Raw genomic sequence first — 17,358 nt, 5'->3', positions numbered from 1 at the left:
CAGTTACAACCAGGCAACATGGAGTCGGCTCCAACTCGTGGCGACCCCGCGCGTGTGAGAGTAGAGCTGTCTCCCCGAGGTTTCAGTGGGTGGTATTTCAGAAGCAGGTCACCAGTGCTTTCTTCCAAGGTGCCTGAGTGGCCTCGAACCTGCAGCCTTTCAGTTAGCAGCTGTGACTGTGAACTGTCTGCACCACCCAGGGACTCCAGGCTCTAATTACCGATCCCTAAGCCTGGGAAACCCCAACCCTGATCAAAGTTTCTCAGGGGCAGCACTGCTGACATGGGGACCAGATCCTTCTCTGGGGTGGGGGCATCCTGTGCACTGCGGGGTGTTGAGCAGCATCCCTGGTCTCCACCCACTCGATGCCAGTAGACCCTCGCCATGTGACAACCAAGAATATCTCCAGACATTGCCCATGTCCCCTGAGGACAGAATCACCCCCAATCCCCTCACCCCAGCCCCTGGCAACCGCTAATCTGTTCTCTGTCTCTCTGGAGTTGCCTGTTCTGGACATTTCATATAAGTGGGCTTAGACAGTATTTATCCTTTTGTGTCTGGCTTCTCTTACTGAGCATGATATTTTCAAGGTTCATCCAGGTGATAGCATGTATCAGGACTTCATTCATTTCTATGGCCGAATAATATTTCACCGGGGTCCCTGAGTGGTGCAAATGGCTAAGCACTCAACCACTAGCTGAAAGGCTGGTAGATCAAACCCACCCAGAGGCCTCTCGGAAGAAAGGCCTGGCAGTCTGCTTCCGAAAGGTCATAGCCTTGAAAAGCCTGTGGAGCAGTTCTGCTCTGTCACGTGAGGTTGCTGAGTTGGCCTTGGCTCGATGGCAACTAACAACAATGATATTGCCGTTGTTATCCATTCTGCTTGGTTGTTTCAGCCTTTTGTCTATTGTGAATAAGGCTGCAGTGAACACTGGTGTCCAGGTATCTGTTTGAGTCCCTGCTTTCAGTCTTTTGGGCATATACCTAGGAGTGGAATGGCTGGGTCCTATGGTAATTTTAGGAGCCCTGGTGGCACAGTGGTTAAGCACTTAGCTGCTAACCAAAAGGTTGGTGGTTCAAACCCACCCGCGGTTCCACGGGAGAGAGGTATGGCAGTCTGCTTCCGTAAAGATTACAGCCTTGGACATAACCATAGTTCATAAAGATACTGTTCTACATCCTAGTTTGGATGTAGATCTGGGTTCTAAAATCTTGCAAGCAGCCATCTAAGATAGAACTATTGATATCTAATCGTCAGGAGCAAAAGAGAAAAAAACCAAAGACCGAAAGAAGGAACTAGTCCACAGGACTAATACGTAAACCACAGCCTCATCTGTCCTGAGCCCGGAAGAATGAGATGGTGCCTGGCTACCACGGATGACCATTCTGACCAGGGACACCGTAGATGATGGGCCCAGATAGAACGGGAGAAAAATGTAGAACAAACCTCAGATTCCTAAAAAAAGGCCAGACTTACTGGACTGGTAGAGACTAGAGGCACCCCTCAGACTATCGCCCTAAGATACCCTTCAAACTTGGAACTGAACCTGCTCCCGGAGGTCACCTTCCAGCCAAATAATAGATTGGCTCATAAAATTAAATATCACCCGTGAGCACTGTGCGCCTTTAAATAGTCATCTGTTGAGACCAAACGATCAATATTTACCCTAAAGCAAAGACGAGACGGTAAAGGGGCAGAGAACCTAGATTAATGGAAACGGAACAATGAGCTGGAAATAAGAATGTTGACACAGTGTGACGACTATAAGCAGTGTCACTGAACAGTGTGTATAGAAATGGTTAAATGGGAACCTAATTTCCTGTGTAAACTTTCACCAAAAATACAATAAAATAAAGAGAAAAAAAGATTAAGTCTTAGAAACCCTGTGGGGCAGTTCTACTCCGTTCCAAGAGTCGCTCTGAGTCAGAATCGACTCAATAGCAACGGGCTTAGTTTTTATGGTAATTTAATGTTTGACTCCTTGAGGAATCTCCGGACCGTTTGCAGCGTGGCTGCACCGTTTCACGCCCCCACCAGCGATGCCCCAGCGTGCCGGTTTCTCTACATCCTCACTGACACTTGTTATTTTCTTTTTTTTTTTTTTGAGGTGAGCCATCCCAGTGGGGGCGAAGTGGAAAATTGGTCCTTTTCAGTTCAGATTTTTTAGTTTTGCACTAACTGGTCTTCCCGTATTTTAATAATAGGGTGGATTGGTTGGTTCCTTCTGTTAGATTTAACTTTCTTTGAAGACTCTCGATCCCAGGACAAAGGAAGCTACACAAGTGGATTCTCCTTTTTTTTTTTTTCATTCAAAAATTTACACAGATTGCTTTGCAACGTTGGTTGCAATTCCTGTGAGACAGCAGCGCTCTCCCCCTTCCCCTTTCTACCCTGGGCTCCCGCGTTCATAGCCTAGTTCCTGTCCCTTCCTGCCTTCCCGTCTTTGCTTCTGGGCAGGTGTGGCCCATTTGGTCTCATACGCTTGATTGAGCTGAGAAGCACGTTCCTCACGTGTGTTATTGTTTGTTTTGTAGTCCTGTCTAGTCTTTGGCTGAGAGGTGGACTTCCGGAGTGGCTTCCGTTCTGAGTTAGAGTGTCTGGGGGCCATAGTCTCAGAAGTTCCCCCAGTTTCTGTCAGACCAGTAAGTCTGGTCTTTTTAGGGGAATTTGAATTCTGTTCTACATTTTTCTTCCACTCTGTCTGGGGCCCTCTGTTACGATCTCTGTCAAAGTGGTGGGTGGTGGCAGCTGGGCACCGTCTAGTTCTTCTGGGCTCAGGCTGGTGGAGGCTGTGGTTCAGGTGGTCTGTTAGTCCTTTGGACTAATATTTTCCTTGAGTTTTTGCTTTTCTTCATTCTCCTTAGCTCCGGACAGGATGGGACCGATAGATGTATCTTAGATGGCTGCTCCCAAGCCTTTAAAACCCCAGACACTATGAGTGGATTATCTGAGAAGTAGTGCAGCAGAATGAGGGAGCCCCTGGGTGGCATATATGCTTCAGTGCTCAACTACTAGCTGAAAGGCTGGTAGGTTGAACCCACCCATAGGTGCCTTGGAAGACAGGCCTGGCGATCTGCTTTTGAAAAGTCACAACTTTGAAAATCCTGTGGAGTAGTTCTACTCCACATACATAGGGTCACCAGGAGTCGGAATCGACCATTTGACCACAACTAACAACAACAGAAGCTAGAATGGCCTCCACCAGACTGAGCCCAGCACAACAAGATGGTGCCCGGCTATCACCGCTGACTGCTCTGACAGGAATCACAATAGAGGGTCCCAGAGAGAGCGGGAGAAAAATGTAGATCAAAATTCTAACTCACATAAAAAGACCAGACTTACTGGTCTGACAGAGACTGGAGAGGCCCCGAGACACTTTTATAGCTGAGTACTGAGGTCCCTCCTGAGGTTCACTGTTCAGCCAAAGATTAGACAGGCCCATAAAACAAAATGAAACTAAATGGGCACACCAGCCCAGGGCAAGGACGGGAAGGCAGGAGGGGCCAGGAAAGCTGGACAAATGGAAACAGGGAACCCAAGGTTGAGAAGGGCAGTGCTGACATGTCATGGATTGGAAACCAAGGTCACAAACCAGTATGTGTATTAATGTTTTAATGAGAAACTAGTTTGCTCTGTAAACCTTCATTTAAGGCACAATTAAAATAAAAACAGCTAGATGGGTTGGAGTCCTGACCAGGCCACAGACTATGCCTCAGTTTCCCCATCTGTAAAAGGGACAGTAATCATCCCTACCTCACCGGTTCTAGTCAGTTCTGATGTAAGTCGAATACCTCTTTTATATTTTTTTAGTTTTCATTGTCTTTGTCTTTTATTATCAGTATCTATAAATCTTGTCTTTATTTGTCGGCACCCGTGGGTAAAAATGGCTGTCGGACACGTGCAGTTCAGTTGTCATATGTCATTAATAGAGTTGAACATCAGCCAACCTTCTGTCCGCCAGGACCCCCTACGCCAACACTGACACGCTTCACTGTAGACAAGCCTACAGTACGGCAGTGTTTTGGTCAGTAGATCATGACAGTGAACATCTGCGAATGGTAACATCAACAAGTCCCACGCTGCAATGTTGTATGTAGTACATATTACTAACAATAAAAAACCCTTGCTGTCGAGTTGATTCCGGCTCAGAGACCCTAAAGGACAGAGTAGAACTGCCCCATAGGGTTTCCAAGGAGCACCTGGTGGATTTGAACTGCTGACCTTCTTGGTTAGTAGCCATAGCACTTAACCACTACACCACCAGAGTTTCCTACTAACAACAAATAAATGTCCAGGAAAAAGGATGGTGGTTAAGTGCGGTTCACCGTAACTCCACTGCGTCGTAAGTCGGGACTACCCGTGTACTAACGGAAGCAGTGCTGCTGAAGGCCCAGCGTTGTGTGGAATTTATCCCTTCAGTTCAAGTTCTGCTTAGAACTCAGATGTGACACAGTTGGGTTTTGTGTTTCTCTGTGGTTCCAGCACCCAGCCTGCAACAGCCTTCTCCCACCCAGCCCCCGGGGCCAGCTACACCGCACCGTCCACTCCCGGAACGGCCCCCGCCGTGACCCCAGGGTTTCCCACCACCACCCAGCTACCCCAGCCGGTTGCCTCGGCAGGGTATGCCGAGTGCCAGCCCCACACCAGCCAGGACTTCAGCTACAGCAGCCGGCCCCAGGAGCGCACGCCTGCGGCTGTGCCTGCCTACCAGGTACCTGGCCCATCTTTGCTTTGACTCACACCCTGGGGTTCCTTGGAAACATGGGTGGGTTTCGCATGGCGGCCCCTTCTCCCAGGCCTGGCCACCCACGCTCTTTCCCCCAAGGACTGTGGGCGCAAAGGTGAGCAGATACAGTGAAATCGGAATCATCCTGTTACGGATTGAATTGTGTCCCCCTCGAAAGTGCGTGTTGTAACTCTGAACCCTGTGCCTGTGGATAAGGAGCCCTGGTGGCGCAATGGCTAAGCACCCGGCTGTTAACCCAAACGTTGGCGGTTCAAACCCACCCAGTGGCTCTGTGGAAGAAAGATCTGTGATCTGCTCCCATAAAGATGACAACCTAGAAAACCCTGCAGGACAGTTCTGCGCTGTTACGTGGGGTCTCTGTGAGCCAGAATCCACTCAAAGGCACCCAACGACGACATGGGAATAGGGTTTCCTTCGTTATGTTAGTGAGGCTGTGTCAGTATAGGGTGTGTCTTAGGCCAGTGGCTTTGGGGATATAAAAGGGGCCAATTAGGCACAGATGGGGGGGACAGCCGCCAAACGAAGATCACCAAGGAACCCAGGAACAGAAGCTGGAAAGTGACCAGGGCCTTCCCCCAGGGCCAAAGGTGGGAGAGCCTTCCCCTAGAGCTGGTGCCCTGAATTCGGACTTCTAGCCTCCTGAACTAGGAGAAAACACACTTCTGTTTGTTAAAGCCACCCTGTTAAGGTCTTTCTGCTGCAGCGGCTGCCGGGGACTAAGACACACCCCCTTCTGGGAGAGCTCACAGCTGCTCTCACAAAGTCGGCTCTGCTCACACCTCCAGAGATGAGTTGGCCGGAGCTTTGGGGTCCGCCGGAGCTTTGGGGTCCGCAGCAATGTGTGGAGTCTTGTCAGCTGCTGGGGCCCCAGCCTGCATTAAAGACTGTGGCGCCGCAGGGGCTCATGGGTTCTGAGGGACAGGCCTACGCCCCCTCCTCATGCCCCCCGACCCCCCCACAGCAATCGTGGGTTCTGAGGGACGGGCCTGTGCCCCCCTCCTCATGCCCCCCGACCCTCCCCCAGCAATCGTGGGTTCTGAGGGACGGGCCTGTGCCCCCCTCCTTGTGCCCCCAGACCCTCCCCCTGCAGAGTCTAGAACATTCCTCTGTTGGCTGGCAGATCTGCTGAGATGTTTAGACTTGGTGTTGCAAAGGCATCCCCCGCTGGACGGGGTCCACCACCCCCTGCACCATTCCTTTCACCCACGCTCTCCCCAGCTGGAGTCAGTAAGCGGCATCTTAGTCTCCTAGGGTGGCCATGATAAAAATGCCACGTGTGGGTGGCTTTAAAAATGGAAATTTATCATCTTCTGTGTTCTGGAGGCCAGGAGCCTGAATTCAGGGCGTCGGCAGAGCCGTGCTCTCTCTGTAGGCTCTAGGGAAAGACGTGTCCCTGTCTCTCTCAGTTCCTGTAGCCCTGCACATTTCTTGACACTCCTGGGCTTTTAAACAGAGCCTCACATGGCATCTCTCCCTGTGTGTCTCTCTGTCTGTCCTCTTTATAAAACACCACTCAGGTGATTAGGTTTAGGACCCACTGTTACTCCAGTATGACCTCATTAACACAACAGAAGAAAACCCCTGTTTACAAACAAGATCACATTCATGGTTAGGGGTTAGGACTTCAGCCTGTCTTTTGGGGGGACACATCCATGGAGCACCCCAGGCCACCCCGGTATCCCACTCAGCTCCCATCTGCGTCCACCCTCTTCCTCCCTGCTCTCCGCTCCTTCCCCAAGCCCTGTTGGTGCCTCTCCCTGCAGGTGCAGCACTCTAGCCCTCCCACCTCCTGCTCTGCTGTTCATCTGCCTGGGGGCCTCTTCAGGTCTCTGCAGGCCTCCAGGGAACCGACCCGAGCAGCCCTCATCCTGCTTGGTTTTCCTCAGGGCCTTTCTGGTGTGGGGAACTGACATCACTCCACAAGAGCAGCCTTGTCCAGCTCCTTCATCACTGTGTCCCCAGCTCTGCACCAGGGCCCAGGAGAGGGCAGGGGCTCAGTAAACATGGATGCCTGAGTGAGTGAACGAATGAATGTGTGCAGACAACGCCGTGTCCTGAGCGTGGCCCTGAGCTGCTTTCTCACTGTGTCTCCTTGTGTCTCTCCATGGAAACACATTTGCAGGACAGCTACGGTCACTCGGCAGCCGGCAGCTATGAGAACGAGCGGTATTCCCAGCCTGCGGCCAGTCGGCCGCAGCACAGTACCACCGACTCCCTCTACCAGCCAGGTGGGTCCTCCAGGCAGAGGGTAGTGCCAGGTGTTTGCTTCAGTTGTTTATAAACATTGTTTATAAACACTCTAGAAAAGTTGTTTAGAAACATTCTAGACTCACAGGGGAGTCACAGGTGGTACAAACTGTTCAGTGCTCAGCTGCTCATCAAAAGGTTGGAGGTTCAAATCCACCCAGAGGTGCCTTGGAAGAAGGGCCTGGTGATCTACTGAAAAATCAGCCATAGAAAACCCCGCAGGGCACAGGACACACATGGGGTCACCGTGAGTCAGAGTTGGCTCAATGGCACCTGGTGTTAACCCTGAGAAAGGCGGGGTGGTCCAGTGGTAGGAGACCCAGGTTCAGTTCCCGGCCATTACCTCTCATGCGGGGCTACCACCCCGCTGTCTGTGGAGACCTGCACATTGTTAGGGTGCTGAGCAGGTTTCAGTGGCACTCCCAGACTAAGAGGGAGTAGGGAGAAAGGCCTGGTGATTGACTTCCAAAAATCAGCCAGAGAAAACCCTGTGGGTCATAAACGTCCGATCCGCAGCCAACCACAGGGGTGGTACAGGGCCCGGCAGCGTTCCGTTCCAGGTGCGCGGGGTGGCCGTGAGTCGGGGCCCGCTGGACGGCAGCTAGTTAGTCAGTTAGACTCACAGCAGACCTGGGGTGATGCGGACGTCAGGTCTGTGTTCTCACCTATGCCCTGGCATCTCCAGGAGTTGGTGGTACTGCACAGGAGAGAGGAGGCAAAGCGGAGCTGAACGTTCGTCTAGGGTGTGCTGGCAGGATGGAAGGCTCTAGGCTCTGTGGGGCCATGGACTCCAGAGCCGGAAGAGACGGAGGAGCTCATTCAGTGTCCCCACCTGTCCCCCCAGGACCCAGAGGAGGAAGGAGCTGGGCTGCAGAAAGGAGTGGTGGGCACGAGGTCACCACGAGTCAGCGCCAGGGCTCGTCTCTGTCCCAGGCCCAGGTGACACTGACCAGCTTCAGCGTCCCAGGGTTGGGGCCAGGAGCCAGGCCCACCTGCCAGCCAGTTTCGGGCCTGGGGCACTTCAGAGCAGGTTACAGCAGCACCGGGAGTGCGGCCCCAGCCTCCCCAGTGAGGTGGTGAGGACTGTGTTTGTGCTCTAGGTACCAAAGGAGGCTACAGCGGGGGCTACAGTCAAGCCCAGCCCCAGAGACAGGGGTCCACAGCCCCGCCCGGGGAGACCTACCCTGCGGGGACGACCGCCCCACCTTCAGCCGCAGTCCCCACCACACCAGCGTGCACCCTGACCTCGTACAGCGCCTCTGCTGCTTCGTACACTGGTAAGACAACATTTGCATAGCGCCGGGCTGTGCGGGAGCCCCTGGGTGCTGCAAACGGTGAACGTGCTCCACTGCTCACCGAAGGTCGGCAGTTCAAACCCACCCAGCGGCTCCTCGATTGCAGTTCTTCTCTGTCACATGGGGCCACTGTGAGTTGGAATCTACTTGATGGCACCTGACAACAACAGTACAAGCGGTTAACACGCTCAGCTGCTAACCAGAAGGTTGGAGGTTCGAGGCCACCCAGAGGTGCCTTGGAAGAAAGGCCTGGTGATCTACTTCCAAAAACTCAGCCACTGAAAACCCTGTGGAGCACAGTTCTTCTCTGACACACGTGGGGTCGCCATGAGACAGCCACTGGTACTGGATGATCGCTCTGTTTGCTACCCCGGAAGCCCAGTCGAAAGGACTATAACCTCTCTCTCATTTTTCTCTCTGCTTCCTAGGACCTAACTACCCGGCCTACGACGTATTGGCGTATTCAGCTGCTGGTCCCTATTATCCTCCACCGCTCCCTTCACAGAGGCAGCCCCCGCCGCCCCCGGGACCCACCCCACCACCGCTGCCTCCCCCTCTCCTGAGGCCAGCCAGCTCGTCCCTGTGGGGTGCTTCTGGGAGCAGCCCCAGTGTCAGTCCTGGTGCCATCGGGAGCTTCCCCACCAAGCCAGCGAGAGCCAGGAGTGGCCCCAAGCAGCCCCCGGTCCATTACTGTGAAGTGTGCAAGATCAGCTGTGCTGGGCCCCAGGTCAGCCTCCCCTTGCCCACTGCCTCCTGGGGGCACCCTCTGTCCCTGTGTCCCCATGGCACCCCTGAGTCAGAACACTGAATGTTGGGGTCCGGGTCTGCGTCGGGGTCTTCCCAGGAGAAGTCCATTGTTAAACCTGTGATGTGACGTGCTTTCATGAGCACGTGCCTTCAGGTCCCTGCTGACTGGGTCCTATGGAAGAACCGAGAGAGCCAGGCTCAGCGGGGCCTGTGGGCTGCAGAGGTGCCATGGCTGCCTCTCCGTCAGCTCTCAGGGCCGAGGGCCCCAGGGCTTTAGCCGGACACACTCAGAGGTGAGGCAGACGTGGCCCCAGAGAGGAGGGTCGTGTGGCATCCTTTTGTTTGAGGGCCATTTAAGCAGGGCCACAGGAGGAAGAAGACGAGTGCAACACTCTTCGGAGCCAACAGAGAGAGAGAGATTGTGTGTGTCTACATGTGTGCAGGAGGGTGAATCCGTGCATGAGGGGCTGTGTGTGTGCATGCGTTTGTGTGTCTGAGTGTGTATGTGTCTCTGTGCCTGTGTATGGCTGTCTGTGTATCTGTGTCTGTGTGTGTGTGCACGTGTGTGTATGTATTATTTGTTTGGCATATGTCCGTCAGGGATCTCCTAAGTGAGCACACCCAAGCTCACTAGTAAAACCCGTTGCTGTCGAGTGGACTCAGAGCGACCCTATCGGACAGAGTAGAACCGCCCCAGTGACCCGGCTCAAATGGCAGGTTCTTTTCCTGGAACGGCAGCTGGACGATACAGCCGTGTCCTTAGCACACACACACCCTACACCTGTTTGGTTGGCTGGGACGCTCTGGAAGGCAGCTCTGAACGCGGGGACGCACAGCCACTCCAGAGTCAGATGGCAGGTGGGGGCCGGCCTCCGCAACCCCTGCTGAGCCCCCACTCTGCAGACTGGGCCACCTCCTGCTCCGGCGCTCCTCTCCCTCGGGGCCTTCCCCTCCGCCTTGAGCCCGGAGACGCTGACCTGCTTTCCAGAGTCCTTATGGAAGCTTCTAGCATCCTTTTTCCCTTCACAAGGCTAATACACGCTCGTCAGTGAAAGGCTGGTTTTATTGATCCCACCTTCATGGCTGTGCTTGCTTTTCATTTTAAAAAATGTTTCATAGACTTTATTTTTTAGAGAAAAAAAGCAACCCTGGATGTTGCCAATGGTGTGTGCACTCGGCGCTAACTGGCAGGTTGAGGCCACCCCGAGGGGCCTCGGAAGAAAGGCCGGGTGATCTACTTCTGAGAAGGCCTGTGGGCACCGGTCTACTCTGGTACGCACAGCGTTACCACGAGTCAGAGTCAACTTGCCAGCAACTGGTTTTGGGTATTTTTAAGAGCAGTTTGCGGCTCACAGAAAAAACGCGCAGGAAGTGCAGAGTCGTCGTATAACCTCCCCTGCTCACTGTCTCCGCTTCCTGACATCTCACATTCCTAGGGTGCCTTTGTCACAGGTGATGACCCGGGACGGAGAGACCGTCATTGACCAAAGCCCACACTTCACCTCGAGCTCACTTCTGGTTCCTCCAGTCCTGTGGGTTCTGACAAACGCACAATGTCATGTGTTCCCCATCACACATGTCCGCCATTTATTTATCTCTGTGGCTGATTTTTGTTTTGCGTCATTGGCACCTTGCCGAACAGAAAACTCTGCGCCCTGCTTGGCTCCTCCTGCTGGTCAGGCTCAGCATCTCCTCAGGGGATTCCAGACTCTTCTCGCATCGTTTCAAGCGAGTGTGGGCCCCTCCACTGGCTCTTGCACGCAGAGGTTAAGCATGCAGGACCCTGCATGTGTGTGGGCTCCCTTCTGGGTTGGGGGTGGTCATGGGGTGGCCCCACAGGGCCGTTGCGGGGCCCAAACCAGTCGACACACTTTGCACAGCAGCTGGCTCGTGGGAAGCCCCCAGCTCGTGGTGAGCGCATGCACCGTGGAGTAAATCACCGCCTGGTCCCGCGCCATCCCCATGAGCAGTTGTGCATCAGACCCCTCTGATCCCTAGGGTTTTCACTGACTGATTTTTGGCAGTCGATCACCAGGCCTTTTTTCCTAGTCTATCTTAGTCTGGAAGCTCCGCCAAACCTGTTGAGCATCACAGGAACACGCAGGCCGTCACGGGCAGGTGGGTGGTGGCTACGCATGAGGTGCCTTGGCTGGGAATTGAACCTGGGTTTCTGCACAGAGGGCGAGAATCCTACCACTGAACCCCCACCCCCTTGTCAAACTCTAGTCAGCATCACAGCCAGGATACTGGACATCGATACAGCCCGTCCGTCTTATTCTGATTTCCCCAGTTTTACTTGCACTTATGCGGGTGTGTACATGGCGTATGTGTGTGCATGTAAGAGTGTGTGTTTCTCTGTATTGTGTGCAGGTATGTGTGTATGTGCTCTGTGTGTGTGTGTGTGTGTGTGCCTTCTGTGCTCATGGGTTTGTATGTGTGTGTGTGTGCGTGGGTCTTGTGTGTGTGTGTGTGTGTGTGTGTCCACATGTGCATAGACATGTCTGTGTGTTTAATTTTTACACAAATGTATCACCAGTGTGGTCATAGTCACGGGACTGAACAGTCCGACACCACCAGGTCCCTCGGTAGCCCTTTTACATCCCACCCCCCTCCAGCTTCCTCACGACACTGTAGTAAACACTGTTGGCATTTTCACAGTCGTGGGGTCTCGATATGCAGTCTGTTATGGAGCTGTGTCCATGTGGCCTCACTGTGGCTGGATGGTGCCTCTTCTGCATTTTCTCTCGTGCCCATCTATGCTGTTTTTCTAAGTCAGAGATAACACTGTGTATGATGCCATCTCCGTGTTAAGACAACAGCCACCCACAACCTGGCCTGGGGCAGCGGGAAAGCAGCCCTGGCCCCCGGGAGCCAGCAAACGCTGGAAGGCAGGGCGCCAGACCTGCCACTTTAAAAAGGCTTCCCCTGTTTACACCTCAACGTGAGGAAACAAGAATGCTCCCAGCCGGACCAATGGACAACAGCATGAGACATGGAGAAAAGATCGAAGTTGTCAAGGATTTCATTTTACTTGGATCCACAATCAACGCCCACGGAAGCAGCAGTCAAGAAATCAAAAGACGTATTGCATTGGGCAAATCTGCAAAAGACCTCTTAAAGTGTTAAAAAAGCAAAGATGCCAGTTTGAGGACTAAGGTGCGCCTGGCCCAAGCCATGGTATTTTCAGTCACCTCATATGCGTGTGAAAGCTGGACGGTGAATACGGAAGACCAAAGAAGAATCAATTCCTTTGAATTAGGGCGTTGGCAAAGAATATTGGATATCCCATGGACTGCCAGGAGAACGAGCAAACCTGGCTTGGAAGAAGTACAGCCGGAATGCTCCTTAGAAGCGAGGGTGGGGAGACTTTGTGTCTCGTGCTTTGGACATGGTAAAGCAGAGGGTCGGTGAAAAACGCAGATTCTCCAGGACATGGACTGACACAGTGGCTGCAACAACGGGCTCAAGCGTAACAACGATTGTGAGGCTGGCACAGGACCGGGCCGTGTTTCGTTCTGTTGTACGTGGGGTCTCCGTGAGTTGGAACCAGCTAAACAGCACCTCACAACAACCACAAATTTTTTCTTATTGATATGTGCTTGCAACAGGAAGCGTGACGATACAGCTGATAAAATAGTGAATGTTCGCTCTCACTGTGTGCTGAGCGGAGACCATGAGCGGCGCAGACGTGCTCAGCTGCCAACCGAGAGGTTGGAGGTTTGGGTCCACCTACAGGCTCCTCCGAGGAGAGGCCTGGCGATCTGCTTCTGAAAAATCAGCCACCGAAAACCCTGTGGAGCGCAGTTCTGCTGCGACACACGGGGTCACCGTGAGTTGGAGCTGACCTGACAGCAGCTGGCCTACGCTTAGAGCTCTGCTCAGCCGGCGATGCAGATTATGTGTGAATCCTGCCCCCGTTTTGATCCACTCGGAGCACAGACCAAGTGCCCGAGGCTCAGAGAGGTGGAGTAACTTGCCAGGGAACTCACAGCCTGTGTTAGGCATGGAGATTGAAATCAAACCAAGGTTTGTCCCCTTCCTACGGCGCATGAAGACAGCAGACAAGAACCACCTATAATCCCTCCATCCTGAAGTAAGTTACTGTTGGCGTTTGGCGTACATCCTTCCAAGCTTTTTTCTGTTCCACAGACTGATTTTACCTAGTGTGTATATGTGTGTGTGTGTGTGTTCTATTGCTTAGGTAATATGTTCACAAGGCTCGAGCTTCATAAGCTGCGAGAGAACCCAGTACGATGCCTGCCTCCCACCCGTCCCCTATTTCCTCATTTCCCTCCCTGTAACCAACCGAGGCTACCAGTTCCTTGCACATTTTCCAGCAGTGACTTTATTCTACGGAACTTCAGTTCTCGGCAGAGTTTCAGCATTTCTGCTCACCAGGCCCACGCTCAGTGTGTCAGCTGTGGCTTGACGTGTTTTGAGGATTCCGAGAATCGAGTCAGCCATCGCTTGCCCCACGCCCTCAGATACTCTTGGCTGGTGGTGGGGCGTCTTGGCCATGACTCACGGCAGCCTCACTTACGGGGAGCCCTTGGGTCTCTGAGCAGTTTTCTAAGGAAGTGTCCCCAGGTCATACCTTGTGTGGCTTCCGAGGTCAAATTCTGCAAGCCCAGAATTTTCTTTCCGAGCAATCCCCAAACTCAATATGCGACCCTGTGCTGATGCTTTCTTAAGCAACGTGCCTATTTTCAGAAAAGGGAAGAAACCTTACCGGTTCTTCTCTGAGGCCTGTGGGCGGGTTAATGATAGTAATATGGCCCTGGTGCTGAGGCGGTGGGGGCTTGGGTTCTGTTCCCTCTTGCATTCTCGTGTGCCGGGCCTGTGAGTGCAGGGGCCGGGGTGGTGCCGTGTGGGCCACACACCTGGCAAACTGTGTTCACTCTTTACTGCAGACCTACCGGGAGCACCTGGAAGGACAGAAGCACAAGAAGAAGGAGGCGGCTCGGAGGGCGGGCGACCGCAGCCCACGCAGTGTGCAGGCGCCCCTGCACTGTGGCCTGTGTGCTGTGTCCTGCACCGGGGCTGATGCCTACACGGCCCACATCCAGGGGGCCAAGCACCAGAAGGTAGGCGGCGACCTCTGCCTGGTGCTCAGCCCATGGGGAGGACCCAGGATGAGGTGCTCCCCCAAAAGTACCACTTGGCGGCTGTCCCTCCCAGGCCCTCGTGTCTCCGTTCCTAAGAAGCACAAGCCCTTGTCCCCAGCAATAAGATCCCTACTCACTGTACCAGGAGCCCAGGTGGAGAAACGGTGAAGCACTTGGCTGCTAACTGAGAGGTTGGCGGTTCGAGTCCACCAAGTGTCTCCGTGGGAGAAAGACCTGGTGATCTGCTCCCGTAAAGTTCACAGCCTAGGAAACCCTATGGGGCAGTCCTGTGCAGTCACACGGGGTTGCCATGAGTTGGAGCTGACTCCACAGTCCCCAGCAACAACTCACTGCACCAAAGCACAGAGTGGAGGGCCTGGTACCCAGAGTGTGGAGAAAGCCCTGCTGGGCCCCGTGTGTGTTCACACGCATCCGTTTTACATTGGCGAGATCAGACAGTATTCCAGGTGGTTCCTGCTGCATTTTTTGTTTGTTTCATAATTTATTTTTGTTGTTGTAGTTGTTGAGAATATACACAACAAAACATACACCATTTCGACAGTTTCTCTGTGTATAATTCAGCTACAATGATTATATTCCTGGAGTCCCACAACCCCTCGCACCCTCCCTTTCTGAGCTGTTCCTCCCCCACTGACATAAACTCACTGTCCTCTAAGGCTCCTGTCTAACCTTTGGAGTTGCTGTTGGGGGCCCGGCTTCTGAGCACATTGTATTTTAATGTCCACATTGTCCTGGGGCCTTAAAAATGCTCCTATTATGTCATCTGATGGGAAAGGTCCATGGAGTCACCGGCCTGTGAGAAGGTAGGAGACACCCAATCCCCTGTCCCCAGGCCTGTCTCTCCACAGCCCAGCGGGTACTCTTTGAAAGGCAGCCAGACTTCTTCCCACATCCTTGTTGGTGACGACACCATGCTCACCTGATGGCACAGAGAGAAGGGGCCCCTGGTGGACCTGCCTGGGTGCTGCCTCTGGAAGGGTTGCAGAGTCTCTGTCCCTTCCCCCACTCTCTAATCACACACCTGCCGCGCTCCCTCCTTCGTGCCCCGGTCTTGCTCACACACTGTTGTGGTCTCCTGGTGCTGCCCTAACAGGGACACCAGAAGTGGTGGCTTTAAAGTGCAGGAATCTGTGGGCTCGCAGCCCTGCCGTGTTGATTCCTTTCTTGTCGGCGGCCCTGGGTGCCCCTTGTTTCCTTGGCTTGTAGACCATCCTCACAAGGTGTCTGTCTTTCCCTATGTCTCTGTGTCTGTGCTGTTCTTTCTGTAATTCAGAAGTGATCAGGCTGAGGACCCACCCTACGCTGGTATGATCTCATTTGATCGATTGTACTACGTTAGATTGCATTATGGAAGGTCATTACATCACATATGGAAAGTGATTATATTGCGTTACCTCACCTCACATCACCTCCAAAGGTACGGGGTTAGGATTCCAACACATATTTTGGGGACACAGTTCAATCCATAACATACACTCTCCCACCCCAGGGCTCACCATCCTCCTGGCCCCCACTTCAGCCCCGAGGTCGCCTGCCCAGGGACCTGACATCTCGCCTTACTCGCCCACCTGGACTGTGGGCCTCGTTCACTGGCTCAGCTTGGGGCGGGCGCAGATGCTGAGCAAACGCCAAGGGAAGGAGCAGATGAAGCATGGGGGGGTGGAGGAAGTGGGAGACGTGAACGCCAAGGGAAGGAGCAGATGAAGCATGGGGGGGTGGAGGAGGTGGGAGACGGGGGAAGGGAATGCCTGGGGGCAAGTGGAGTGCAGGAGGCAGGTACAGGAGGTGGAGGTGAGAGAGCTGGCGCCAGGCAGGGTGGGGTCACGGGTATCCCCACTGCTGGGCTGGGCTTGGTCTGGGGGCCAGGGAGGCCTGAGAACTGAATGTGATGGGTGGCAGGTCCTGCTCTGTGGGGGGTCAGAGGCCTCAACTGGCCAGTGTGTCTGAGAGCGGAGTCAGCTCCCAGCCAAGGCTGGCAGAGCAGCCCTTCAACAGGACCTTCGTAAGTGCCTCCCACCTGGAGGTGAGGAGCTTGGGGTGGGGCCACAGACAGGGACACGGCTCAGGTGGGCAGCAGCCTAGCACACATCCACCCACCGGCACGGGTTTGCGGAGTCCCTACCGGCTGTGTGATGGGCTGGTGCCCCTATGGGCTGTGTGATGGGCTGGTGCCCGGTGCAGAGACAGACAGGCCCCAAGGCCGGCACAGATGAGTCCAGAGGGAGCTCGGGGGGAGCCAGCAGGCGAGGAGGCCTGTGGGGGCCGTGGGGGCCTAGGAGCAGGAGACAGCTCAGCAAAGACCTTCTGGAAGCAGCAGTGCTCGGCATTTTGTTGTTGTTGGGAATATGCATGGCAGAACACACACCCACTCAACAGTTTCTGCGTGTGCAGTTCAGTCACACTGATGATACTCTTTTAGTGGTGTGACATTCTCACCCTCCTTCTCCAAGTTGTTCTCTGCATTAACGTGAAGGCATCGCCCCCTAAGCTTCCTGTCTTACCTTGCCCGTTGCTGTTGTCGATCTGATCCCATAAGGATAGCTCTTAAAAGGGCATAATGCTCACAGAAGACATTCTTTACTAGTTAAGCTAAACTTCAGGAGATAATCTTCTGGTTTAAAGTTTAAAGATTATTACAGGACAATAGTTTCAGGGCTCATCCAGCCCCAGTGGCTCCAGAAAGCCTGGATTCCATGAGAACTGGTACTCTATTCTGCATTGCCCCCTTTTTTGATCTTGTGCTTTACATTTTTACAGGGGGTCGAGGGAAGGGGTGGGGCCCTTGTGGGACTGGGAGGCAACCCCCAGGTGAACAGACCACCCCCACTCTTCTGCCTGGAGGGGACTGTTGGCCCCCAGATGGGCCCTTCCTCATCGCGAAAAAGGTGCTTCAGGCTGGAAGGTGCCCCTGATCATGGGCTGGGTCCTCCTCCAGGTCTTCAAGCCGCACACCAAGCTGGGGAAGCCCATCCCATGCACAGAGCCTGCACCAGGCAGCACCGGCCCAGCCCAGACACCCTGTGCCAGCCAGCCGACGGCCTTCACTCCAGAGAGCGCCCCTGCGGCTTCAACCCCAGCCCGGCCTGCCACCACCCCCAGCCCCAGCGTCCCACCCAGCAGGCCAGCACCCAAGAGACTGGTGACCTCAAAGGCCACACACACTGGTACGTGTTTCTGGGGTTTACTGGCATTGGG

The 17,358-nt window shown here is 54.0% G+C and overlaps 1 protein-coding gene across 8 annotated transcripts in view; it reads left to right on the top strand.

Annotated features, from left to right (window-relative positions):
* The window catches only part of ZFR2 (zinc finger RNA binding protein 2), a 64,017-nt gene that overhangs the window by 19,514 nt on the left and 27,145 nt on the right, over positions 1-17,358 (top strand). For all 8 annotated transcript variants that reach the window (XR_007516414.1, XR_007516413.1, XR_007516412.1 and 5 more), the window contains exons 2-7: positions 4,484-4,712; positions 6,871-6,976; positions 8,096-8,272; positions 8,719-9,017; positions 13,948-14,121; positions 17,099-17,327. Coding sequence is in view for 3 of the 8 variants with exons in the window: in XM_049876407.1 (XP_049732364.1) it covers positions 4,484-4,712; positions 6,871-6,976; positions 8,096-8,272; positions 8,719-9,017; positions 13,948-14,121; positions 17,099-17,327 (1,214 nt within the window). In the remaining 5 variants the exon portion in view is untranslated. The remainder of the gene's footprint in view (positions 1-4,483; positions 4,713-6,870; positions 6,977-8,095; positions 8,273-8,718; positions 9,018-13,947; positions 14,122-17,098; positions 17,328-17,358) is intronic.

This window comes from Elephas maximus, chromosome 3, assembly GCF_024166365.1.
Source record: "Elephas maximus indicus isolate mEleMax1 chromosome 3, mEleMax1 primary haplotype, whole genome shotgun sequence".
Classification (NCBI taxonomy): Eukaryota; Metazoa; Chordata; class Mammalia; order Proboscidea; family Elephantidae; genus Elephas; species Elephas maximus.
Note: the sequence above shows the minus strand (reverse complement) of the source record. Positions and strands in the feature narration are given on the sequence as shown.